Source organism: Sphaeramia orbicularis, chromosome 10, assembly GCF_902148855.1.
Source record: "Sphaeramia orbicularis chromosome 10, fSphaOr1.1, whole genome shotgun sequence".
In the NCBI taxonomy this organism is placed as follows: Eukaryota; Metazoa; Chordata; class Actinopteri; order Kurtiformes; family Apogonidae; genus Sphaeramia; species Sphaeramia orbicularis.
In genome coordinates this window covers 25,278,647-25,301,201 of record NC_043966.1, presented here as the reverse complement: position 1 = coordinate 25,301,201, position 22,555 = coordinate 25,278,647, and the positions used below count along the sequence as shown (strand labels likewise).

The following is a 22,555-nucleotide window of genomic DNA, read 5'->3' as shown; positions in this document are numbered from 1 at the left end:
GATTATTGGAATAAAAATATAGCATTTTATTAAAATATTAAAGTTTATCAAGCTATTGCTATAATTTGGACAAAGCTTTCTTATAAATATTCAGCGTTAATATCTTACATAAATAAAGCTTATTCATGGGTTACAAATAAAAATGACAGATATTACATACAAATTAATATTAACTTTAGATCAGGGGTGTCAAACTCATTTTAGTTCAGGTGCCACATACAGCCTAATATGATAGAAACTGGGCCACACCAGCAAAATAATACAAATAATAGGATAAGAACTTATAATGGCAACTCCCAACGTTTTCTCTATGTTTCTGAGTGAAAAAAGTCAAATTCTATAATGAAAATGTTTACATCTACGAACTGTACTTGAGCATAACATGAACAAATATGAACAACGTGAAAATTCTTACGAAAAATGAGAGCAATGTTAACAATATTATGCCTTAATTTATTATTTACACGTGCATTACAACTTACAGATCACAGTGGATCTACAAATACACAAAACATTTAGGAACAGGCAGAATATTGTTAAAATTCCACATTTCAGACGTTTTTGTAAAAGGCCAGTCTGTAAATGGAACCATTTTTGTGTAATTTTACTTTATTTTTAAACTAAAACAAGGAGGAATATTTGCAGTTTTCATTATTTATAAGTTATTATGGTAGTATTTTACTGGTCTGATCCACTTTAGATTGAACTGACCTAAAATGATTTTAACACCATTGATTGTTAATATCTTCAGTGTTATTTTCACATTTTACAAATTCATCCCATGGGCCGGACTGGACCCTTGGGCGGGCCAGATTTGGCCCCCGGGCCGCATGTTTGACACCTGATCAGGGGTGTCAAACTCATTTTAGTTCAGGGGCCACATTCAGCTAAATTTGATCTGCAGTGGGCTGAACCAGTAAAATAATAACATACTAATATATAAATAATGTCAACTCCAAACTTTTCTCTATGTTTTAGAGCGAAAAAACAAAATTTACATCACGAGAAGGTTTACATCTACAAATTATCCTTTCATGAGATGTGAATAACATGAAAAACTGAAAAAATAAGTGTAATTTTTACAATATTCTGCCTCAGTTTATCACTTACACATGTACATTATAACTTACAGATCACAGTGGATCTACAGACACACAAAACATTTAATAACAGGCAGAATATTGGTAAAGTTGTATGTACTTTTCTCAAGACATTTCAGGTTGTTCATATTTATTCAGGTTATTCACATTTTTTGCAACATTATACTTTGTTTTAGTGTAAATACATGAAAATATTTACATTTACAAAGAGAAAATTTTGAAGTTGTCATTATTTATATCAGGGGTGCTAAACATACGGCCCGGGGGCCAAATCTGGCCCGCCAAAGGGTCCATTCTGGCCCGTGGGATGAATTTGTGAAATGCAAAAATTACACTGAAAATATGAATCATTTTAGTTCAGGTTCCACATTCAGAACAATTCAATCTCAAGTGGGTCAGACCAGTAAAATACAATTATAATAACCTGTAAATAATGACAACTCCAAATTTTTCTGTTTGTAAATGTAAATATTTTCATGTATTTACACTAAAACAAAGTAAAATTTTGCACAAAAAAAATGCGAATAACCTGAACAAATATGAATATGAAGCCTGAAAGAGAAGTACAATTTTAACAAGATTCTGCCTGTTACTAAATATTTTGTGTGTTTGTTGATCCACTATGATTTGTACGCTATAATGTACATGTGGAAATGATAAACTGAGGCATAAAATTGTTAAAATGACACTTATTTTTTCAGTTTTTTCATGTTATTCACCTCTCATGAAAGGATAATTTGTAGATGTAAACCTTCTCATAATGTAAATTTTGTTTTTTCGCTCTAGAACATAGAGAAAAGTTTGGAGTTGACATTATTTATATATTAGTATGTTATTATTTTACTGGTTCGGCCCACTGCAGATCAAATTTAGCTGAATGTGACCCCTGAACTAAAATGAGTTTGACACCCCTGATTTATATGTTATTATGATCGTATTTTACTAGTCCTGCCCACTTGAGGTTGAATTGGTCTGAATGTGGAACCTGAAATGAAAGGATTGTTAATATCTTAGTGTAATTTTTGCATTTTACAAATTCATCCCACGGGCCGGACTGTACCCTTTGGTGGGCCGGATTTGGCCCTTGGGCCACATGTTTGACATGTGTGCTTTAGATCAGGGGTGTCAAACTCATTTTAGTTCAGGGGCCACATTCAGCCCAATTTGATCTGCAGTGGGCCGAACCAGTAAAATAATAACATACTAATATATAAATAATGTCAACTCCAAACTTTTCTCTATGTTCTAGAGCGAAAAAACAAAATTTACATTATGAGAAGGTTTACATCTACAAATTATCCTTTCATGAGAGGTGAATAACATGAAAAAACTGAAAAAATAAGTGTCATTTTAACAATTTTATCCCTCAGTTTATCATTTCCACATGTACATTATAACTTACAGATCACAGTGGATCTACAGACACACAAAACATTTAGTAACAGAAAGAATATTGGTAAAGTTGTATGTACTTTTCTTAAGACATTTTAGGTTATTCACATTTTTTGCAAAATTATACTTTGTTTCAGAGTAAATACATGAAAATATTTACATTTGCAAAGAGAAAAATTTGGGGTTGTCATTATTTATATCTTATAATCGTATTTTACTGGTCCTGCACACTTGAGACTGAATTGGTCTGAAAGTGGAACCTGAACTAAAAGGATTGTTAATATGTTGGTGTAATTTTTGCATTTTACAAATTCATCCCACGGGCCAGATTGGACCCTTTGGTGGGCCGGATTTGGCCCCCGGGCCGCATGTTTGACACCTGTGCTTTAGATGAACTGCGCCCTCTACAGGTAAAGACAGAGAATAAGCGCAAATCATTTTTGGTCTGAAGTGAGTAAAATCCAATTCCAGGCTCTTACATTGTTGGGGATAGTCAAGAAAATAATTAATAAGAGGAGGAAAACCTTCAGTGGTGTTTGAGTGTGTGTGTGTTTGAGTGTGTGTGGATTCTTCTGTGCGCTGCTTGTGATCCTCCGTGTCCAGTTCACGCCCACTGTGTTCGGTGCGCACTGAGGAGACTCCAGTTGACAAAATATTCAGATGCAAAACATGGCGAGGTTAAGTGAGCATGGGATCCGTCTGAGTTCTGTACGTATATTATGTGACTTTTTGGATCTGACATTCATGTGCGCCAGAGTTCATTTCCTCTAAATCCTAACCTGGTGACTTACTTCATTTGTTTTCAGATGTGTCCTTCCTTTTTAAACAGCAACTCCACCAGTCACACATGGCCTTTCAGCGCGGTGGCAGAACTAATAGGTAGGTTTATGCAAAATTCCAGACATATATATAAACATAACCTCTGCACAGTCTTGTTATCTGCAGCGGTTGTGTTATAGTAGTTGCGCATTTCCTAATTTCTTCCGCTGTTGCTCTGTGAAAGTAGACCGAACAGACTTCCCCTTTAGCACCAGTTCACTGCAACGCGTCCAAAACTATAAAAACACTATAAACTTTAAGACATCAGAGGTTTTATTTAGAAATTACTTTGCCAGATATTGATTAGTGAGTTTAAAATTTGAATGTTTTATAAAAGTGAAACTCCTTCACACTGAAATACTTGTTGAAAATGTTGATTTAAAAAAGGGATAGTGGACTTTGGTATATTGTAAAAATAGACGGATGTGCTCCCAGACACCAGGTGTGTGTATTTCTCTTCCTCTCAACTGTCGACAGTGGTTTTCCTCCACTGTGTGTGCTCTCATTGGTTCACATGGACACTGTGTTGGCTGCTATGTCTGGAGCTGCACTCAGCCTATGGAGCAGAAATTCACATGGATAGAAGAGAAAAGAGTGGAGACCTGGAATACACTGCAAACATTTAAATCTTACCAAGTGTAGTTTTCTCATTTCTAGTCCAAATATGTCGTCACACTTAAAATAAGACATAATCACCTAAAGAGTAACTTTTCAGTGAGATATAAGAGCTTATTTTTAGACAATAGATCTTGAAAATCTTATTTCAAGAAATCTTACCAAGATGATTTTAACTTGTTCCATTGGCAGATTTTTTTTTTGTTGCTTGAATTAAGCACAAAAAAAAACTTGAATAAAGCAAAAAAAAAAAAACAACAACCTTGAATTAAGCAAAAAAAAAAAAAAAAAAAAAAATCTTGTATAAAGCAAAAAAAAAATTTTTTGAATTAAGCAAAAAAAAAAAAAATCTTGAATTAAGAAAAAAAAAATCTTTAAGCAAACAAAATCTTGAATAAAGCAAAAAAACTAAATGAATAAATCGTGAATTAAGCAAAAAAAAATATTGTGTAAAGCAAAAAAAAAAAAATTTTGAATTAAGCAAAAAAAAAAAAAAAATCTTGAATAAAGCAACAAAAAAAAAATCTTGAATTAAGCAAAAAAAAAAAATTGTGTATAAAGCAAAAAAAATTTTGAATTAAGCAAAAAAAAAAAAAAATCTTGAAAAAAGCAAAAAAAAAAACCAACCTTGAATTAAGCAAAAAAAAAATCTGCCAATGGAACAAGTGAAAATTATCTTGGTAAGATTTCTTGAAATAAAATTTTCAAGATCTATTGTCTAAAAATAAGTTCTTGTGTCTCACTGAAAAGTTACTCTTTAGGTGATTATGTCTTATTTTAAGTGTGATGAGATATTTTGACTAGAAATGAGAAAACTACAGTTGGTAAGAGTTGGATTTTTTCCATTGTAACTCTAATAATAATAATAATAACACAATCGTCCTGAGGCATATGTGAGAAAATGCTCCCTTATCTTTCCAGTTCCTGTTTCTAATTTCCCCATCTGTGTTCACTAGACAATGCATCCGATCCTGGTGTGTTGGCAAAGCAGATCTGGATTGATTTTACCAAAGAAGCTGATCACCTCTGTCTGAGTTTTACTGATAATGGCAGTGGGATGACTCCCAACAAACTCCACAAGATGCTCAGGTGAGATCCAAGGACACTTATCCACGCAATATGCCCATGCAAATGCACAAAACGTCACAAATCCTCCTTTGCATGTTGTCTGACACACAGTTCTTGATAGTCTACTTTATATTTACTTCTCAGACTGACTCATCAGCAGTTTTAAAACACTTTTTTTTTTTTGCTCTTGATCACAGACATGCAAATGTGACAGTGTCCAATGTCACAGAGTTTAAACTAGTATCTAATTATTTACATGAACACATTAGAGATGGAGGAGTCATCTGTCAATCAGCCGTTCAGATGTGCAGACTCTACGCTTTATGATTCTCTCAATTAAACATTTTCGTTTTTCCATTGTTTTTAATTAACCCTTGTGCACTCCCCAACTTTACTACCCTCTGACTACCCTTTAAACTGGCATTTAAGTAGTTAAAATCTTAAAAATGATTGAATGTTTGGTAGTTTTGAGTAAGTTTGAAGTTGTTTAAAAGATTTATGAAAAGAAGCGCACAGGAAATATACAGCTGTGGAAAAAAATGACTACTGCCAAATTATCACTTTCACTGATTTTATCATTTATAGGTATTTGTTTGAGTAAAATTAACGTTTTTGTTTTATTCTCTAAACTACTGACATTTCTTCCAAATTTCAAATAAAAATATTATTATTTAGAATATGTATTTACAGAACACGACACATGGTCAAAATAAAAAAAAAGATGCAGTGTTTTCAGACCTCAAATAATGCAAAGAAAACCAGTTCATATTCATTTCTAAACAACACAATACTAATGTTGTAACTTGGGAAAAGTTCAGACATCAGTATTTGGTGGAATAAGCCTGATTTTCAGTGACAGCTTTCACGTGTCTTCTCTCTCCACCGTTGCTGTTGGATGACTTTATGCAGCTCCTGACATAGAAATTCAAGAAGCTCAGTAATGTTCCATGGCTTGGACCATCCATAATCCTCCAGACGTTTTCAAAGTGGGTTCAGGTCTGGAGATTGGTCTGGCCATGACAGGGTCTTCATCTGATGGTCCGTCATCCACACCTTTACTGACCTAGCTGAGGTCAGGAGCATTGTCCTGATAGAAGAACCAGTCCTCAGAGTTTGGGAACATTGTCAGAGCAGAAGTCCAGTAGTTTTCAATAGTTATTTTTGGATTCCAGTTACTTTTGCGGTACTAATAGTTAGGCCTGTGTATTGGCAAGAATCTGGCGATATGATACAAATCACAATACTAGGATCATGATACAATATATCACAATATATCACAGTACTGTTAAAAAGGCAATTTTTTGTTTTTCTTTTTTCAAATGATTATTTCCTTGAATAATTGAAGTACATCAGAAATCCGCACAAATACTAAACAAATTTTTATTTGATCTCAACAGGATCTAATGCTATATCACAAAACTTTCCTGTGGTCAAACTGAAATTATATTTTACAGACATTACAGTTTAAGATCCTGTTCAAATGTTCATATTCTACTAGTTCAGAACTAACATCAGAACATTATTTTTGTGCAATCCCAACAAAGGAACAAACATTGTTTAATAAAAGAGTGTTATATAATAATTAATAAAATATAAACAAAAACAAAAATGAACCTCCACCATATCTGCATTTGAATAAACACCTAAAAATATCGATACAGTACTTTTTAATATTGATGCAGTATTATGAAATGAAAAATCGCGATATATTGCAGAACCGATATTTTCTTACACCCCTACTAATAGCACTGTTTTTGCCTGTTGTAAGAAGATAGTGATGAACACAGTAGTGGCTGTTATACTTCTCCTTCTTAAATAAGACATGGATCAGGTGTTTATTTAGTAGAATAAGGTGTTTGTGTTGGAATTCAGTAGACACAGGAATGGAATGGCTGTCATACATGCAGACAGGGTGCGATTTGTCAAAAAAACAGAGGGGGCGGATTATTTATTTATTTATTTTGTCAGAGGGTGTGTGTGTGTGTGGGGGGGGGGGGCAGTTAGATACGTGGGGGTGCGGTCCATATCTATCGTAATTCTAACGCTAGCATGAAACTAAAGTGAAACTTTACATACTTTCAATGTCCAACTCCTGGGTTCTATTCCTGTATTAAACAGCAGATCTTACATGAAATTTTCACAACTTCTAGCCTGTATCCACTGGACATACAAATGCTGGGCCCCATGAATTTGTCACATTTACCCCCCCTTCACGGCGCCCCAGTGCATGGGGACGTTTGTGAATTCTAAGATTGCCGACAGTTCGGTTCAGGTGAATGTTGATGAAGGATATAGGTGTAAGAAAACTGTCCCAACCTGCCTGTTATTTACATTGTTTGGTTGTCCCCCCTGAGGATGAACTTCACTGAGCAGAAGTAGAGTTGTAACCCCCCCCAACAAATCACACCCTGCGTGCAGACATGCTGATTTCACCAGAAATTGCAGTGGTCTCTTAATTTTTTCCAGAGCTGTAGATGTATGATGAATTAATACCAGTTTTTAGTGTATGTACATTTTTGCCATAGTGTCCAGAAGGTGCAAAATGCATCAGTAGAGTATAAAAGACATGTAAGAGTAATAGACACTGGATTTCAAAAAATTAACTAAAAAGAAAAGTTCTTGTAAAAATTCTTGTCACAAGCCAAACGATCACCAAAAACAAAAAAAAACACACAAAAGTTATACAAAATGCCCAAGGAGGGCATATGGGTTAATGCATTTTTTGGAATGTTCATTGTTTATTGTAATATTTCATCCAGTTTTTGTGACAGGGAAACCAGGAAATCTGCAATGAACATAAAAGAATGAGCATAAACTGAATCATACAAGCAGTAAATATAACGACACAAACCTCAGCCTGTGTCATCTAGAATTGTTAGAGTGTTTGGTTTAACCTCTGACTGTCTCTCCAGCTTTGGTTTTACTCATAAGGGCTCGGGTAAAGCGAGTCTGCAGGCCATCGGTGTGTACGGTAACGGCTTCAAGTCTGGCTCCATGCGTCTGGGCCGGGACGCGCTCATCTTCACCAAGAATGGCGGCTGCCAGACAGTAGGAATGTTGTCTCAGACCTACCTGAAGAACATCAAGGCCCAGGCCGTCGTCGTTCCCATCGTGCCCTTTAACCAACAAACCAATATCCTTTCACTGGAATTTACAACTGTTTGCTGTAACAAATGTGATTGACGTGAATCAAGAGATGGAGTGTTCTTGTAAAGCTCCTTCACAAAATGTCCTGTCCTTAACTCCGTGTTACAGTCGTTTGTAGTGACAGAGGACTCTGAAGCCAGCTTATCTGCCATCCTCCAACACTCCATCGTCTCCTCTCTGGAGCAGATTCATGTACACTTTGACTCCATTCGCTCCAAAAAAGGCACAAAGATACTCATCTGGAACATTCGCAGGTCAGAATCAGACTGTTCTCAAGCTTCCAGTGTAAATAGGATCAGATTGTTTTGTTAAGTGTACAGTTCAGTTTGGAGTAGACTGGAACTACAGCATGTGAGATTGATGAGTATGCAAACTGAGAACAGAGGCAGAACTATATAGTCTAGGAGAAAAAAAAACATATTTGCCTTTACACAAATCCATGCAAAGCAATAGATTTTCAAAAACAATTATATCACCGTCAATCATATGACATACAAAAGTCTTTGTTAAGCCTGGTTTAGGTTTGTTTACCTGTACTTATCACTTACAATTTCGTTGTACATATGTATAATGACAATAAAGGCATTCTATTCTATTCTACAACAGTTCATATCAAGGTGTTTTGTAGAATTTTGTCTTTGTTTGTCTAAATTGTCATTCATTCATTCATTTAAATCCTCAGAAAATACATTGCAGGAAACTTTTTTTCAATGGTGCCAATTCACATAAGAAAATAAAACAGATACAGATTAATCCTGAGGCATAAAGATGTAAAAACATGAAGCGGTGCATTGTAATAATAACTATAAAAGTTACCATAAGTTTTACAGTGCTAAAAAAAAAGCTTAGGAACAAAAGCTATTATAGTGAGCATTAAAGAGTAAAGATAATTAAGAAGAAGTGCAATTAAAGTCAATAAAATTAGCAGTAAATCTTTTAAAATGTCTCAGTTGCATTAATGAGGATAAGCAATGAAAGTTATTATTATATGAAAAAACTGTATTCATTTTCTCTTCCTGCAGTATGATCTGTACTGATAGTCACTGATATGAACCTATTTTTCCATTTAAAAAAAACATCTTTATCTTATAGGGCCAAAGATGATAAACCAGAGATCGACTTTGAGACAGATCCGAGCGACTTCCGCTTGCCGGAGATTCACATCGAGGAACTGAGGAAGGGTCTGAGAAACAGTGGATCAGTCAGAGCTGAACAGAACATCCCAGACATGTATTACAGCCTCAGAGTGAGTTGAAAATAAATTAACTTTATGTCACAAAGAACAAATCTAACATCTTGTTCCTGAACACTAAGGATGTCATTCTTTACTGTAGAAGACTTAAAAGATGTTTAGAGGGATTTTACACTGAGAATCCAATGCATTTATGCTATGTTTCTTTTCTGTACTAAATTATAGTATCTGTAGCAAAGTTAACGTAGTGATAATAATTATACAGGGTGGGGAAGCAAAATTTACAATATTTTGAGGCAGGGATTGAAAGTGTATGACCAATTAGTTTATTGAAAGTCATGAGAATTTATTTGCCACAAGAAAATTGACATAATAGAAAATGTTTTTATTCTATGTGTCCTCCTTCTTTCTCAATAACTGCCTTCACACGCTTCCTGAAACTTGCGCAAGTGTTCCTCAAATATTCGGGTGACATCTTCTCCCATTCTTCTTTAATAGTATCTTCCAGACTTTCTTGTAATAGTTTTGCTCATAGTCATTCTCTTCTTTACATTATAAACAGTCTTTATGGACACTCCAACTATTTTTGAAATCTCCTTTGGTGTGACGAGTGCATTCGGCAAATCACACACTCTTTGACGTTTGCTTTCCTGATTACTCATATGGGCAAAAGTTTCTGAAAAGGTATGGATAGTGTTAGGTATGATTATGACATCAATATATGTTTGGTTTCAAAACAATTGACGAAGTGCCTGCTGAGAAAAAAACCACTAAATGTTCATTGTAAATTTTGCTTCCCCACCCTGTATAATTTTAATGTTGTTTCTAAAAATGTGTGACAATGTGAAGGAATAATTATGTTAAAGTAGTACAGTTATATTATATTAACTGAGTACATGCAGGTACAACCACAGAATCTAATGGACTATGTTATGTAGCAGAAGCAATCAAATAATTTCCATGTCTGTTTTTTTATATATTATTGATTTCTTTAGTAAATAGTTGTGTAATAAGTAGGATGATGTAGAGCCGGTCAGTACTGCTAAACAAAACCACACAGACAAACAGGGTGATGCAGGTCTTAATCCTCGTGAATGTGTTTGTTTCTGTGCGAGTCTGTATGATCTCGCTTTTGGAAGATATCACATACAGAAGCTACTTATTAAAACACGTAGTTGGAGTGTTGAAATCCCCTCTGTGTGAGGGGTTAAAGTTAGGTAGATTCAGAGTAAGTGGTGGAGGGGTTGTGGTTAAGAAGCCTATACGTTAGGACGTTGTGCACAAGCTTGTGTTTGTATGAGTGTAGTCTGGTGAAGCCATCTGTGTTTGCCACAGACTTATGCGGTGTTGTTTTAACACAGCCTCAGTGTGAAGAGGAGTTTCCCTAAACACCCCAGTTCTACTTTCTACTAGGGCTGCACAATATTGGCCAAACTTACGATATGCGATATGGGTGTACAGCATTACAATAACGATAATATTGTGATATTTTTCGTTCACCTAAAGAAATACCAATTTCATCTAAGAAAAATGTTCCTTAATGTTCAAATGAGCCAGTTGTTTGTATGCTGACTCAATTATTTATAATTTAAGACAAAATACTGCACTACTACGATCAGTTGCACAATTCTGTCCAAGAACCTGGTGATGCTGCTACCATAGACCTTCAGACACAAACATAGTCCAGTATTTTGTTTTTTTATTCACATATGATAATATGTAAATGACATGGTTGTACAGGGTGACACAAAAAAAGGGAACTTTTTAACAATCCAATAAAACCAAGAGTGATGGAAGAAAAATATTTTATTCATAGTAATTGAAACCTTAAAACATGCCATTTAAAGGTCCCATATTATGCTATTTTTCAGTCACGTCATATAGATCTCAGAAGCCCAAACACATAGTATTTAAGTTTGTTCGCCCCGAAATCATCCTTTGTTCGGAGTTTCAGCGGTCGAAAAAGTCCCTCTCACCAGCCCTGGCTGCAACAGGCTGTTTCTGGGCCTGCTTCCGGGTATGCAAATGAACGCATCTGTCCACGCCCACTCCCCCTCCCCTCTCTGGGAGAGGACGCGGCGTACGCTAGCGGTACTACGCGCTAATGTTGACTGTGAAGCCACCGCTCGTCGGGACTCGTCTACAATACACATGTCTCAGACAGAACGTCTTTCCAAACACTGGCTTTCTTTGCCTTGAGGCGTGATTGAGCCCCGACGGAAAACGGCGGTGTTGTGTCGGGTTCGTGGACCTGACACGGAAAGACGCCTGCCGCCACTAATGCAGGCAGCTACTAACAAGCTTGATGCTAACTATAGTGATGCCAACCACAAAAGGGCCGTGTTCAAAGTAGTTTCTGTTGAATGTCTCGCGATATTATCAGCTCTTGCATGTTAACGGGGACGCAAACGTTAGCAGCAGTAACCGAGCTATGTTAGCTGCCATGCTAACGTTAGACGTACACATCAACAACCGCCAGCTTATCCGTAATGTAGGGTTATGCAGTAAAGATACAAAAAAATGATCAGAACTTACATCTCCCACACTTGTACTTGGGTCACGAAGCGTTGGTACTGCGTCCCTCTTGATTCGGAGTCTTTGTGCTAAGCCGGAGCTGTATGGGCCCATGTTCGAAAAACACTCGTCCGTGAAATGCCGGGGACACACATACAAGCGTTTGGGAATGTTGTTTGGTACATGACCATCACAGATAGAATCCAGCCACTTTTTACGGAGAGGCTCGGAAGTGGGGAGCAAAAATAAACTTTCGTGTTGGTGTGTGCAGCCAACAACACCACAACTTGCGTGTCTCGCCTTTGCCATGTTGTCCAAGAGGTACTTTGCCAGGGCGGGGCTCGCCTTTTCATGCAGGGTGGGGGCACAGTCAGGGGGAGGAGTTAAATCCGTTTATGTCGTCATAAGCGGACCCAACTCATACTCGTCCGTTTGAGCAGGCATTTTCACTAAATGTGGTGTAGCAAGGCAGGGAGGAAACAGACAGTTTTCAAATTCGAACCTCATAATGAGGCTACTGCAACACACACTACTATAAGAAAACTTTCACAAAGTGAGATTTGCATAATATGGGACCTTTAAGAAACAATGATGGAATTTTCAGTTTTTAAAAATTACTTCCTGTAGATGGCGTCCTCCTGTACGAATGCATTCTTGAAATCTGCTGTTGAGATTCCTCATTGACCGCTGCAACATCTCAGCTGGGATACTGTGAATTTCATCCTGAATTCTCTGTTTTAACTCATCCAGAGTTCTTGGTCGAGTCGTGTACACTTTACTCTTCAGATAGCCCCACAAGAAAAAAATCACAAACTGACAAATCTGGCGATCTAGGGGGCCAGGGAACGTTACCGAATCTTGAGATCACACGGTTTACCGAACAATTCTCGCACAGCCGCCAATGGTTACTAAAATGGGAGTGTGTTTACTTGCTCAAGGTCACTGTCTCGCAGTGCTGCCACTTGCTCATGTCTGCCAATACGCACTTCAAAAATTCCCGTTTTTTTTGGGTCACCCTGTAATTTTTAAAAAATGAAAATTCCATCGTTTCTTAAATGGCATGTTTTAAGGTTTCAATTACTACGAATAAAATATTTTTCGTCCATCACTCTTGGTTTTATTGGATTGTTAAAAAGTTCCCGTTTTTTTGTGTCACCCTGTATTTCATAATAACAAAAGCGCCAGAGTACCACCATGTAAGAGCTTTAACAAAACACTATTCCATTGCTTGCCTGGTTTGGTAAAGACTGCATATAAAAATAAAATCTTTAAATATAATTGTTTAGGCCTTGCCCAAAGTTGTGCTCTGAAAATATTCACAACTTTTCAACATTAACTAGAAGCACTCAGAGAGCGCAGACCTCCGCCAAGGCTGATCAGTGGCGCCCCCCGTGGGCCCCCCCACCCCCAATCACCACCAAAATTTAATCATTTCTTCCTTATTCCATTTCCAACAAACCCTGAAAATTTCATCCAAATCTGTCCATAACTTTTTGAGTTATGTTGCACACTAACGGACAGACAAACAAACAAACCCTGGCAAAAACATAACCTCCTTGGCGGAGGTAATAACGTGAACTTGCATTCAACCAGCAGCAGTAGCATTACGCAAGTGTTTTTTTGCGAGAAAAGCAAGGATGTTAGAGTGATAGAGAAAACCACTCTGGTACCTCATGGCGTATAAAACAGAAAGTTAATGAAAAAAAAGAAACGTCTTTGTGATATGAATATTGCACACTCCATTATCACGATAACAAGAGTTTTTCAATGTATTCTGCAGCCCTACTTTCTACTGTTATTCATAGCTTTTGAGAGCATAACCTCCAAAAAGACAAATCACCTGTGGCATAAATTAATGAAATATCTTGTCTTGTTCTTCATCTCAGGCCTACCTCAGCATCTTGTACCTGAAGCCGAGGATACAGATCATACTGAGGGGGGAAAAGATTCAAGCCAAGCTGGTGTCGAAGAGGTTGAAGCACATTGAGCTCGATGTCTACAAACCCCAATTCAGTGTATCCTTCACAAAATCTATGAATCTATGTTTGTGCTTTTACAGCTTTAAACAGGCAGTGACATCCAGCCCATCTGTAGATAAATCAGACAGTGCTGCCTTTGCACAGTAAAAAACCTGTAGTATTTCAGACAACTTCAGAGTGTCTGTTCACCCCCACGCTGAGCCCCAGTGTAGCCACCGCATCACACTAACAAGACATCAAGGGGTTGAGGAGGGGGATGTGAGAAGCAGGAACTGTTCAGGGACTTAACCAGACCAGAGGAAACTAGACACACACAGAATCACAAAGCTGAGCATGATGAGGGTCTGCAGGTCTGAAGTTGGTTTGGGTGTTTGAGCTGCTGTACCACCTAAAGAAGTCAGTATCAGTGTGGGTGTTCGCTATATTTAGAATGCATTCACCACCTCATCTTTGCAACAAATAGCCTCCTCTGACAAGGACGTGAAACTCAGAAACCACACATCACAGCTGCCAGAGTCCACTGACAGAAACTGCAATTTTACCACAGTGTCATTCAGGTAGTTTGTGTTATTTCTATGAGTTTGTAGGACAAAAGTTAGGATTCAAGCTCATAATCGAATTACCCCTCAGAGACATAGAACTATTTTTGAGGTGAATTCCGTGTACGTTTTTCTGTACATCTATCCTTCCCTAAGTGAACTGTCATCATTTCATATTTTATCTGCTGCATTTTTCAGTGAGGAGCAAGTATTTTCCCTGTATTTATTTTACAAACTACGTAGATGTTCATGAAAGCTCAGAATAAATTAAAATAGGATTATATCAGAACATAAAAAACAGACTTTTTCAACAAAATATATCATTCACTGGACTTAAAACAGGTGTGTACAACCACTTATTTGTTAAACTACATGAGTTTTATTGTTGAATCAAAATGTTGCAGAAAATGGTAACGTTCACTATGGGCTCTGCATGTCCAATTGATTGTAATGTTACTGAAAAGCTGAGAAACTGTATTTTAGCTGAATTATTTGAATATATTAGTGACCCTTATTAGAGGTGTGTTACACTTGGTCTACGTTTTTTCGAAATTATCTGCCTTTGACATCAAATGTGCCAAATCTACATCTAAATCTACATATTTTAATAAAATGAATTAGGAAAAAAATGCTAAAAGTGCTGGTTAGCTGATGTTTTGTTGGTGTGTTATATACACATTTTGATTTATGTACATTTTTACAATATTTATAGATCCTCCTCCAGAAGGAACCTGTGAAATGAATGTATTGTAATGTTCAGTGTTTTGAAGTAGATCTGGTAGCTCTGAGACAAACATTCATTTTGAGTAAGACCCATTCTCTCATTAATTCTCACAATTTCACATTTTGACCCAAAACTGTATCTTAGAAGCTACAGCAAACCAGCATTTTTACTTAAAGGAGTGATATTCAGCTTCTTTAAAAATGGAATTATGCATTTTAAAACATTTCCCTGTGGTCTACATAAAATGTAAATGCTATGCTTGGGTCTGAATTTTTCATTAATTCAACTCCACAGCTCCATCTTCAACCCTATTTCTGAGTAATGACACCAGAAAGGTCGTTTTGAGCGCTGGCCCTTTAAATGCAAATGAGCTACTTCACGCCCCACCCCCTCCAGGTTGTTGGCTGTACTGCTCTGTCCCGTTCAACCAACAACTGAACATTTTAGGTAATCAACTCGAAGTTTGGACATATTTTCAGTATGGACTACAACCGCTGCTGCTGATAAACAATTATGTCGTACTCAGAGAAATGTTCGTCGGAGGTCTTAACCTTATATGTGCAAATGTTGTGACGTAACTAGATACAAATGTAAGAAATTAAGCAGGAATTAAAACAGGTTGTAGAAATCCACTCGATTTTTGACAAAAATGAATAGAAAGATAGCTTTGCAGCACCTGGAGGGTTCAAATTCACACTTTTCAAACTATAGGGTCCAAATACACAAATAAATGTACCAAAGACTAATAAAAGTGGGTTTAGCAAAATATGACCCCTTTAAATTTTTGTTATTAGTGAGTCAAACTTGGTCAAGTTTCACTATCGTCATTCTGGTGGTATTTATACTTACTTATAGACCAGGGTTATTATAAGGTTAGTGGTTCAAAGAATCAGTTGATACTTTTGGTCAGCAACTGTTTAGGTTTTTTCACTATCAAGCCACCAAGTCAGCATGTCTACGTAGTAAAATTCAGATTTTGTTAAAGCAATAATACAGCTTCAGTGATTCACCTCAACACCCACTGAAATACAGGTCGTATTAAGTTGTATTATTATTTACTTTTTTACTTTTTTCATATTGATTTTATGAGCTGACCTAAACAGCTGATTTTGCATCAGTGTTGCCTTTGCAAGGTTCAAAGGAGGTGGCATGTTGAGATATTTTCACCTATAAAATATTGGTTTTATATGTATTTATATAAATATTAAATGAGCATCAGTTTCCTTGTCAAGGCATGTATGTTCACTGCTCAAAAACCATGTACTGGTGTGTAGCCTGTAATAATAATAATAAGGAAATGAAACTATTACAGTGGCTTACGTATTTGTTGAGTAGATTTTATTAGAACTTCTTTTTTATTTGCTGCATGTTTGTCTCTTCTCTTGTGAAGATCTGTTACAGGAGGATTTTCAGTGCCAGTGTTTTATGTGTTTGTTTTATTCTGTTGTTGCCATTTGACAGTTTCTGCTGTGGGGAGATGAGTCACTAAGCAAATATTTGTTTCTCAGTATGATTGTCAGTTGTTGTTGTTTCTAGCCTAAGTAAAGTATAAGACAGTTTGCCAGCTTGTGAGACATTAATATTTTTTTCAGTTGATTTTTTTTTTTTTTTGGCATTTTAAGTTCTTTCTCTAGATATCATAATGTAGATTCAATATTGGTTCAATTTACATTAGTATTTACCAGTATTTTCTTTCAGTGACAAAATTCTAAATGTGTTTTAAATTGTTTCTGAGTCTCTGTGTGCTTTTTATTCACATGTTCTGACTTTATTCCAAACCCTACTCATGTCCAGGGTTGATAACCTTGACTCAAGTCTGTTAGAAAGAGAAAGTGAGGGTGACATTTGGATTGAACCCGAAAAACAAAGAGCACTATGGCATCATGATGTACCACAAGAACCGACTCATCAAAGCCTATGAGAAAGTGGGCTGTCAAATGAAGGTAGAGGAGAAGGATATTTCTGTGGAGTAAATCTGAATAAATAACAACTCCACATGTGAACTGGTGCCTCTGCTTTGTCTTACAGACTTCAGGACAAAGAGCAGGAGTGGGAGTCATTGGTGTCATTGAGTGTAACTTTCTTAAACCAGCTCACAACAAGCAGGACTTTGAGTACACCAAAGAATACAGGTATAGGTTTTGTATTATACAGTGGATAAAAGCTGACGATGGTAAAAACTGAGCTGAAGTGGGTTCATTGTTACTTCCTGTTTGTTCTCTGCAGACTGACCCTCGGTGCTTTGGGCATAAAACTCAATGACTACTGGAAAGAAGTGAGCGAGAAGAAGGCCAGAGAGCGAGAGTTTCAGGCTGTGGACAAAGAGAGTAATGAAGACAAGCAGGATGCAGATGAGTGAGTGTTTCTGCTTTTTCATAAGATTAACAGAAGTGCATAAAATCATCTAGACTAAGTGGTTCCAGGTGCAACAAACCCCACCCCTCGCATGAATTATAGCTAATTTTGGCATCGATCCAGCTGATGTCATCATTTCTATGCGTGTGCTGATGTCAGCATATCAGTTACCTCTATATATGTGCCAAGTTTGAAGTAAATTGAAACAAAATTGATGTTTTTATATACATTTGAACTTTTGCCCAGTATAAGTAAATACGAGAAAAAAAAAAAAAAGAGTTAAAAAAATCATTTTAAAAAATTTGAACTTTGACCTACTTTTCCCAAAACATAACCACATGTATTCTGGGTCACTGGCAATCTATAAACTCAATTTGGTATGAATTCAACCAATAGTTTTGCTGCTAAAGACATGTGAAATTTCGCCCACTAAAAGTAAATGGGGATTTTTTTTATTTTTAATTCATAAAAAATTTTAACTTTTGACCTACTGTTCCCAAAATGTAATCAGATCTATTCTGGGTCAGCGGCAATCTATAACCCAATTTTGTATGAATTGGAGCAACACTTTTGCTGCTAGAGTGTTAACAAACAAACAAACAAACAAAACCAAAAGCGATACCCCTTGCCCCCCTGGGGGGGGGGGGAATAAACCCATCAGACTGTTCCCTTTATTGTTATTAGAAACTCTGAAGAAACATTGGAGAACAAAAGAAGTGACTAAATTCAGATATCTGTTATAGTTTGATTATGTCACACTAAAAAATGTGAACATTTATGTTGTGTATGTTATATGAATAAAATTGGTCTGTAGCAGCTTTAATTTAGCAAAAAGCATGAATCTTCATTCTGTGCATCATTTTCTATGTAATGATTCGTACCTCAGCAGGAGAGCAGAGCTGACCTTAGTGAACCTGTTGTAATTTTAGCTGAATATTCCTGGGACATACTGACAGTGTTTCTATGTCTGAAAGGTCAGTGTAAACTAACTCATTCAACAAGCCTTGTACAGGCAGTGTGGGGTCAAGTTCAGGTTGGAAACTTTCTTTTTTCAAGTAGAAACTTGTAAAATACAGTGGAAGTGAAACTCATAAAAGCTTGAAAACAGAGTAGAGACATGATAGGTTGATATCAAGTAATGACTTGAAATGTTTATTCTTGCCAAAACCTGGCATTAACTAAGCATTGTGTAGTTGGAGAATTCTCATTTCCTAAACAACCATCAGAGGGCATAAAGATTGGACTGTGTTTCAGTGGAAAAGGGTCATGTGGTCTGATGAGTCCAGACTGACCCTGTTCCAGAGGGATGGACACATCAGAGGCAGATGAACGGATTACCCACCATGCCTAGTGCCCACAGTACAAGCCTGTGGGGGTGGTGTTACGGTCTGGGGTTGATTCAGTCGGTCTGATCTAGGATCAGCAACGTTATTTGTCCAAAAAATTCAAGGCAATAAATGTTGTGATAAGCATGACCTTAACCTTTCTGAAACAATGCCGGGGTGAATGAACGTCATAATAAAGATAAGGGTGGTTCAGTGAAATATTACTGTGTTTGCAGAGAATTTAAAACCATGTAATAAGAATTTTTACTTAGTAATGTTTTACCAGGAAACACAATGCTACGTTAACATAACTTATAACATCAGCTGTTTCATGTTGTTTCAACAAAAATAAATTATTCTAAGTTTCTATGTCGCAAAATTTTTTGTTACAACCAAATATTAAACAGTAATTTTTTTGTGGCCTGGCTCCAATATGGTTCCATAAATATATAGATAGTCTCACAAGTATATGTATTTTACATATATTTGCTGTAACAGATGCATTGATATATCAGCCAAACATTAGTATTGGTCAGTATCTGCTGATATCCACCAATATCGTTATTCGCATATAAATTGTCTTTTCACTGATGGCAGTGACAGATATTTATTTGTTGTCTTATATTAAAGGTTTTTCCATAAATTTGTATGTTTGCATCTGTTTAAAGATAATATGATAAAAGGCTGAAATACTTTAAAATAGTTTCTATTTTGATATTTAGGGGAAGATAAATAGCAAATGAATAAATAAAATAAACAGAAAGCAGCATAGGTACCAGCATAAAATATCTAATTTCAAATAATCAATTGGTATTGACTTTGAATTTGGAATCAGTGTATGCCAGTTTAATGTTGCACATATATTTCCTATACCTGATGTTTTTTGTAGTTGTTGGTTCATGTAAATTTGATGTCCATCAAAAGTTCTATGAAACTGTTACAAAAAAATATTAGCAAACCCTCTTTAATGAAACACTGTTGAAATGTTGTCATGACTGTGTTTGCAGGGATCCCATGTGGATTCAGTGTGAAGAGTGCCTGAAGTGGAGGAGTGTTCCTGCAGGACATTACAGTGTCGTTCCTGAAAACTGGAACTGCAGCCTGAACCCAAATGCACGTTTCAGGTGTGTGTGGAACTACATTCCTTACATATGTTCTATAAGTACAATCATAATGCATAGAATGTGTTCACCTTCACCTCAAACAAACCGCTGGAGCAGTGTCACTGAGTTTATTATAAAGAAAATAGAGGTTGACTGATGGTGGACTTTTAAAGGCGGATATAAAAGTTGTTTCTACCAGGAAAAAGCAGATTTTGAGTTTGTTACAAACAAAATGTCCTATTGGCACAACTTAATCAGCCATAAAAACTAATTATTTGTATTAATTATGGCTAAGAAAGGCTTTTAATCATGTAAATTTTTTAGCAAAGAAAAGAATCCAAGAAAGAAACACTTGAGGACAATTCATGTGGAGGAAAGACAGACAAAGGTGCATTTGGGTAAAGGATATCATAGCATGTGGCAGCAACGTTGTGTTATAAATTTATGTGAATCATGATTGTCCACTGTGTGTGTTGCTAAAACAGGAGAGCACTGACCATAAATTCAGCAGCAGTAAATTCTAAATCAGACGTCTTTGTGTTTTTAGAAGCTGCTCTTCACCAGAGGAGGAGGACGACGATAAGGAGCTGTTAACACCCAGCTACCAGAAAAACCACAAGAAACAGTAAATGCTCATTTTTTTCAAGCCTCTTCAACTCTGTGTGTGAGAGCTTTACTGTGAGACAGATGTTTCTTTCTGTTACTTTCTGGCTGTATGGGGGCTCACGTGCCGTTTTGTGGTTTGTCAGTTCCACACACTTATTTCCGGGGCGTCACTGTGACAGTATATCTGTCTGACAATCTGAGAAAAATGTAGCTTTACTATCTTTACTATCTTCCACTTAAGACTCATTTCTGCCTGTGCAGCTGACCTAAGAGTTTACATACGTACGCATTTACACACTTCGAAACACAAAGAACTGTAAAACTATTACTGAAATGTTTTTTGCTGTTGTAGGATCAGGTACAACAAAACCATGCTTAAATTTTACATCTTTATATGTTTTTAGTGTGCAGTTTCATAGTTGTGCAATCATTGACCATCATGCCATGACGCTTTGAGCATAGGGTTTGATTTTTGAAGTAGCATAATCCTTGTCTTTTTCATTCCCTCTTTTGCCCCTCCTATATCAAATTAAGTGTCTGTAACTATGTTTAAGTAATAAGGGTTTCTTACTGGTAAAACTAATTATGGAGTGTGTTTTATGGAGACTTACTCAGTCTGTGCATTCAGCTTATATTAAATCTCTTACAAGATACAGCATCCGTCAAAAGCTTGCACTTATGTACTGTTATCGTGTTTCAGAGACATATGCTTGTTCTTATTGTTTATATAAAAAGAACTCCATAATTTAACAGTATGAATATTTAATTTAACCATATGAGTATGCAGATGTACGGACAGTGGTAAGAATTAGCTTTTTTAAATAAATCATCCTACAATCCTCCCAGAGCAGCTCCAATAGTTTTACATATTTTAACTGGGATCTGGAGGTATTTTCTCTTAACATGCAGCTGAAATGCACCATGCTTCTTGTAAAACTTGTCAAATGTGTTCTTGGCTTCTCGGATATTCCTCACAGACCATGAAAACCAGTTTATCCCAGAGCAGGTCACGTGACTGGGCAGACCATTCAGTGGCACTGGTCTACAAGTAAAATGCCTCTAGAATAAAAGTAGTGACACTTTATCAAGCTCGAGTCACGAAGAAAAGAATATTAAGTCAAAAATACTGTTTGGTTGCAGTTTCCAAGATACAGACTTGGGTCAAAATGTGAAATTCTGAGGATTAATGAGAGAATGAGTTTTACTCTGAAGGAATATTTGTCTCAGAGCTACCAGATCTACTAAACACACCATCTGCACATTACATTACACCTTGTTCAGTTTGGTAATAACAGCAGAGACAAAGGGTCCTTCACCTGGGGAATAAAAGACTCCATCTAGAGCAGGGGTGTCAAACTCAGATCCTCGAGGGTCGGTATCCTGCATGTTTTAGATGTTTTCCTCTTCCAGCACACCTGACGATCGTTATCGGGTTTCTGCAGAGCTTGATGATAGGCTTATCATTTGAATCAGGTGTGTTGGAAGAGGGATACATCTAAAACATGCAGGATACCGGCCCTCGAGGATCTGAGTTTGACATCCCTGATCTAGAGAAATGTGCAGAGGGTGGGAGTCACCATTTAAAATGGATGAAGTGATCTGCTGCAAGTATTTAATGCACAGAGACACCGGAAAAACCTGAGACCAGACCGATCGACTCAACTGTTTCTCCTTCTGCTTTAAGGAGTTCCAAACCATGACACCAAGGAAAAAGACAAGACAGATTCAATGAAAGCCTGATAAAACATGGTCATTATGGTTTGACTGATGTGAAGATTTGACAGTTTCCTTAGATAACACAAGTGCTGTTGAACCTTTTCACACGCAGCTTCACATTTGGCCTCAGAGTACAGTTATGAGTCAATGATGGCACTGAAATATTCACAAGATTGCACACACTTGATGGTCTGGCCTTTAGTTAATGTGGTTGTGTTTGAAAGGGTCATGGTTTTGATGGTATTTAACCTACATGTGTATAATGAGTGACATGTTCTCCGAACTTTCTGTTACTGAAACTTGTGAAGTGGAACATGACCAACAAGGTAGAGCTTGGCAGTATGGCCTAAAAATCTCTATT

At 36.7% G+C, this 22,555-nt stretch overlaps 1 protein-coding gene across 1 annotated transcript in view; it reads left to right on the top strand.

The window, feature by feature from the left end:
- Nucleotides 1–3,066: 3,066 nt before the first annotated feature.
- The window catches only part of LOC115427730 (MORC family CW-type zinc finger protein 3), a 28,085-nt gene continuing 8,596 nt past the window's right edge, over nt 3,067–22,555 (top strand). The window contains exons 1-12 of the mRNA XM_030146432.1: nt 3,067–3,200; nt 3,299–3,371; nt 4,883–5,015; nt 7,907–8,127; nt 8,248–8,395; nt 9,234–9,387; nt 13,734–13,862; nt 16,913–17,032; nt 17,118–17,221; nt 17,316–17,444; nt 19,777–19,893; nt 20,420–20,497. Of these exons, the coding sequence (XP_030002292.1) occupies nt 3,153–3,200; nt 3,299–3,371; nt 4,883–5,015; nt 7,907–8,127; nt 8,248–8,395; nt 9,234–9,387; nt 13,734–13,862; nt 16,913–17,032; nt 17,118–17,221; nt 17,316–17,444; nt 19,777–19,893; nt 20,420–20,497 (1,454 nt within the window). The 5' untranslated portion in view covers nt 3,067–3,152. The remainder of the gene's footprint in view (nt 3,201–3,298; nt 3,372–4,882; nt 5,016–7,906; nt 8,128–8,247; nt 8,396–9,233; nt 9,388–13,733; nt 13,863–16,912; nt 17,033–17,117; nt 17,222–17,315; nt 17,445–19,776; nt 19,894–20,419; nt 20,498–22,555) is intronic.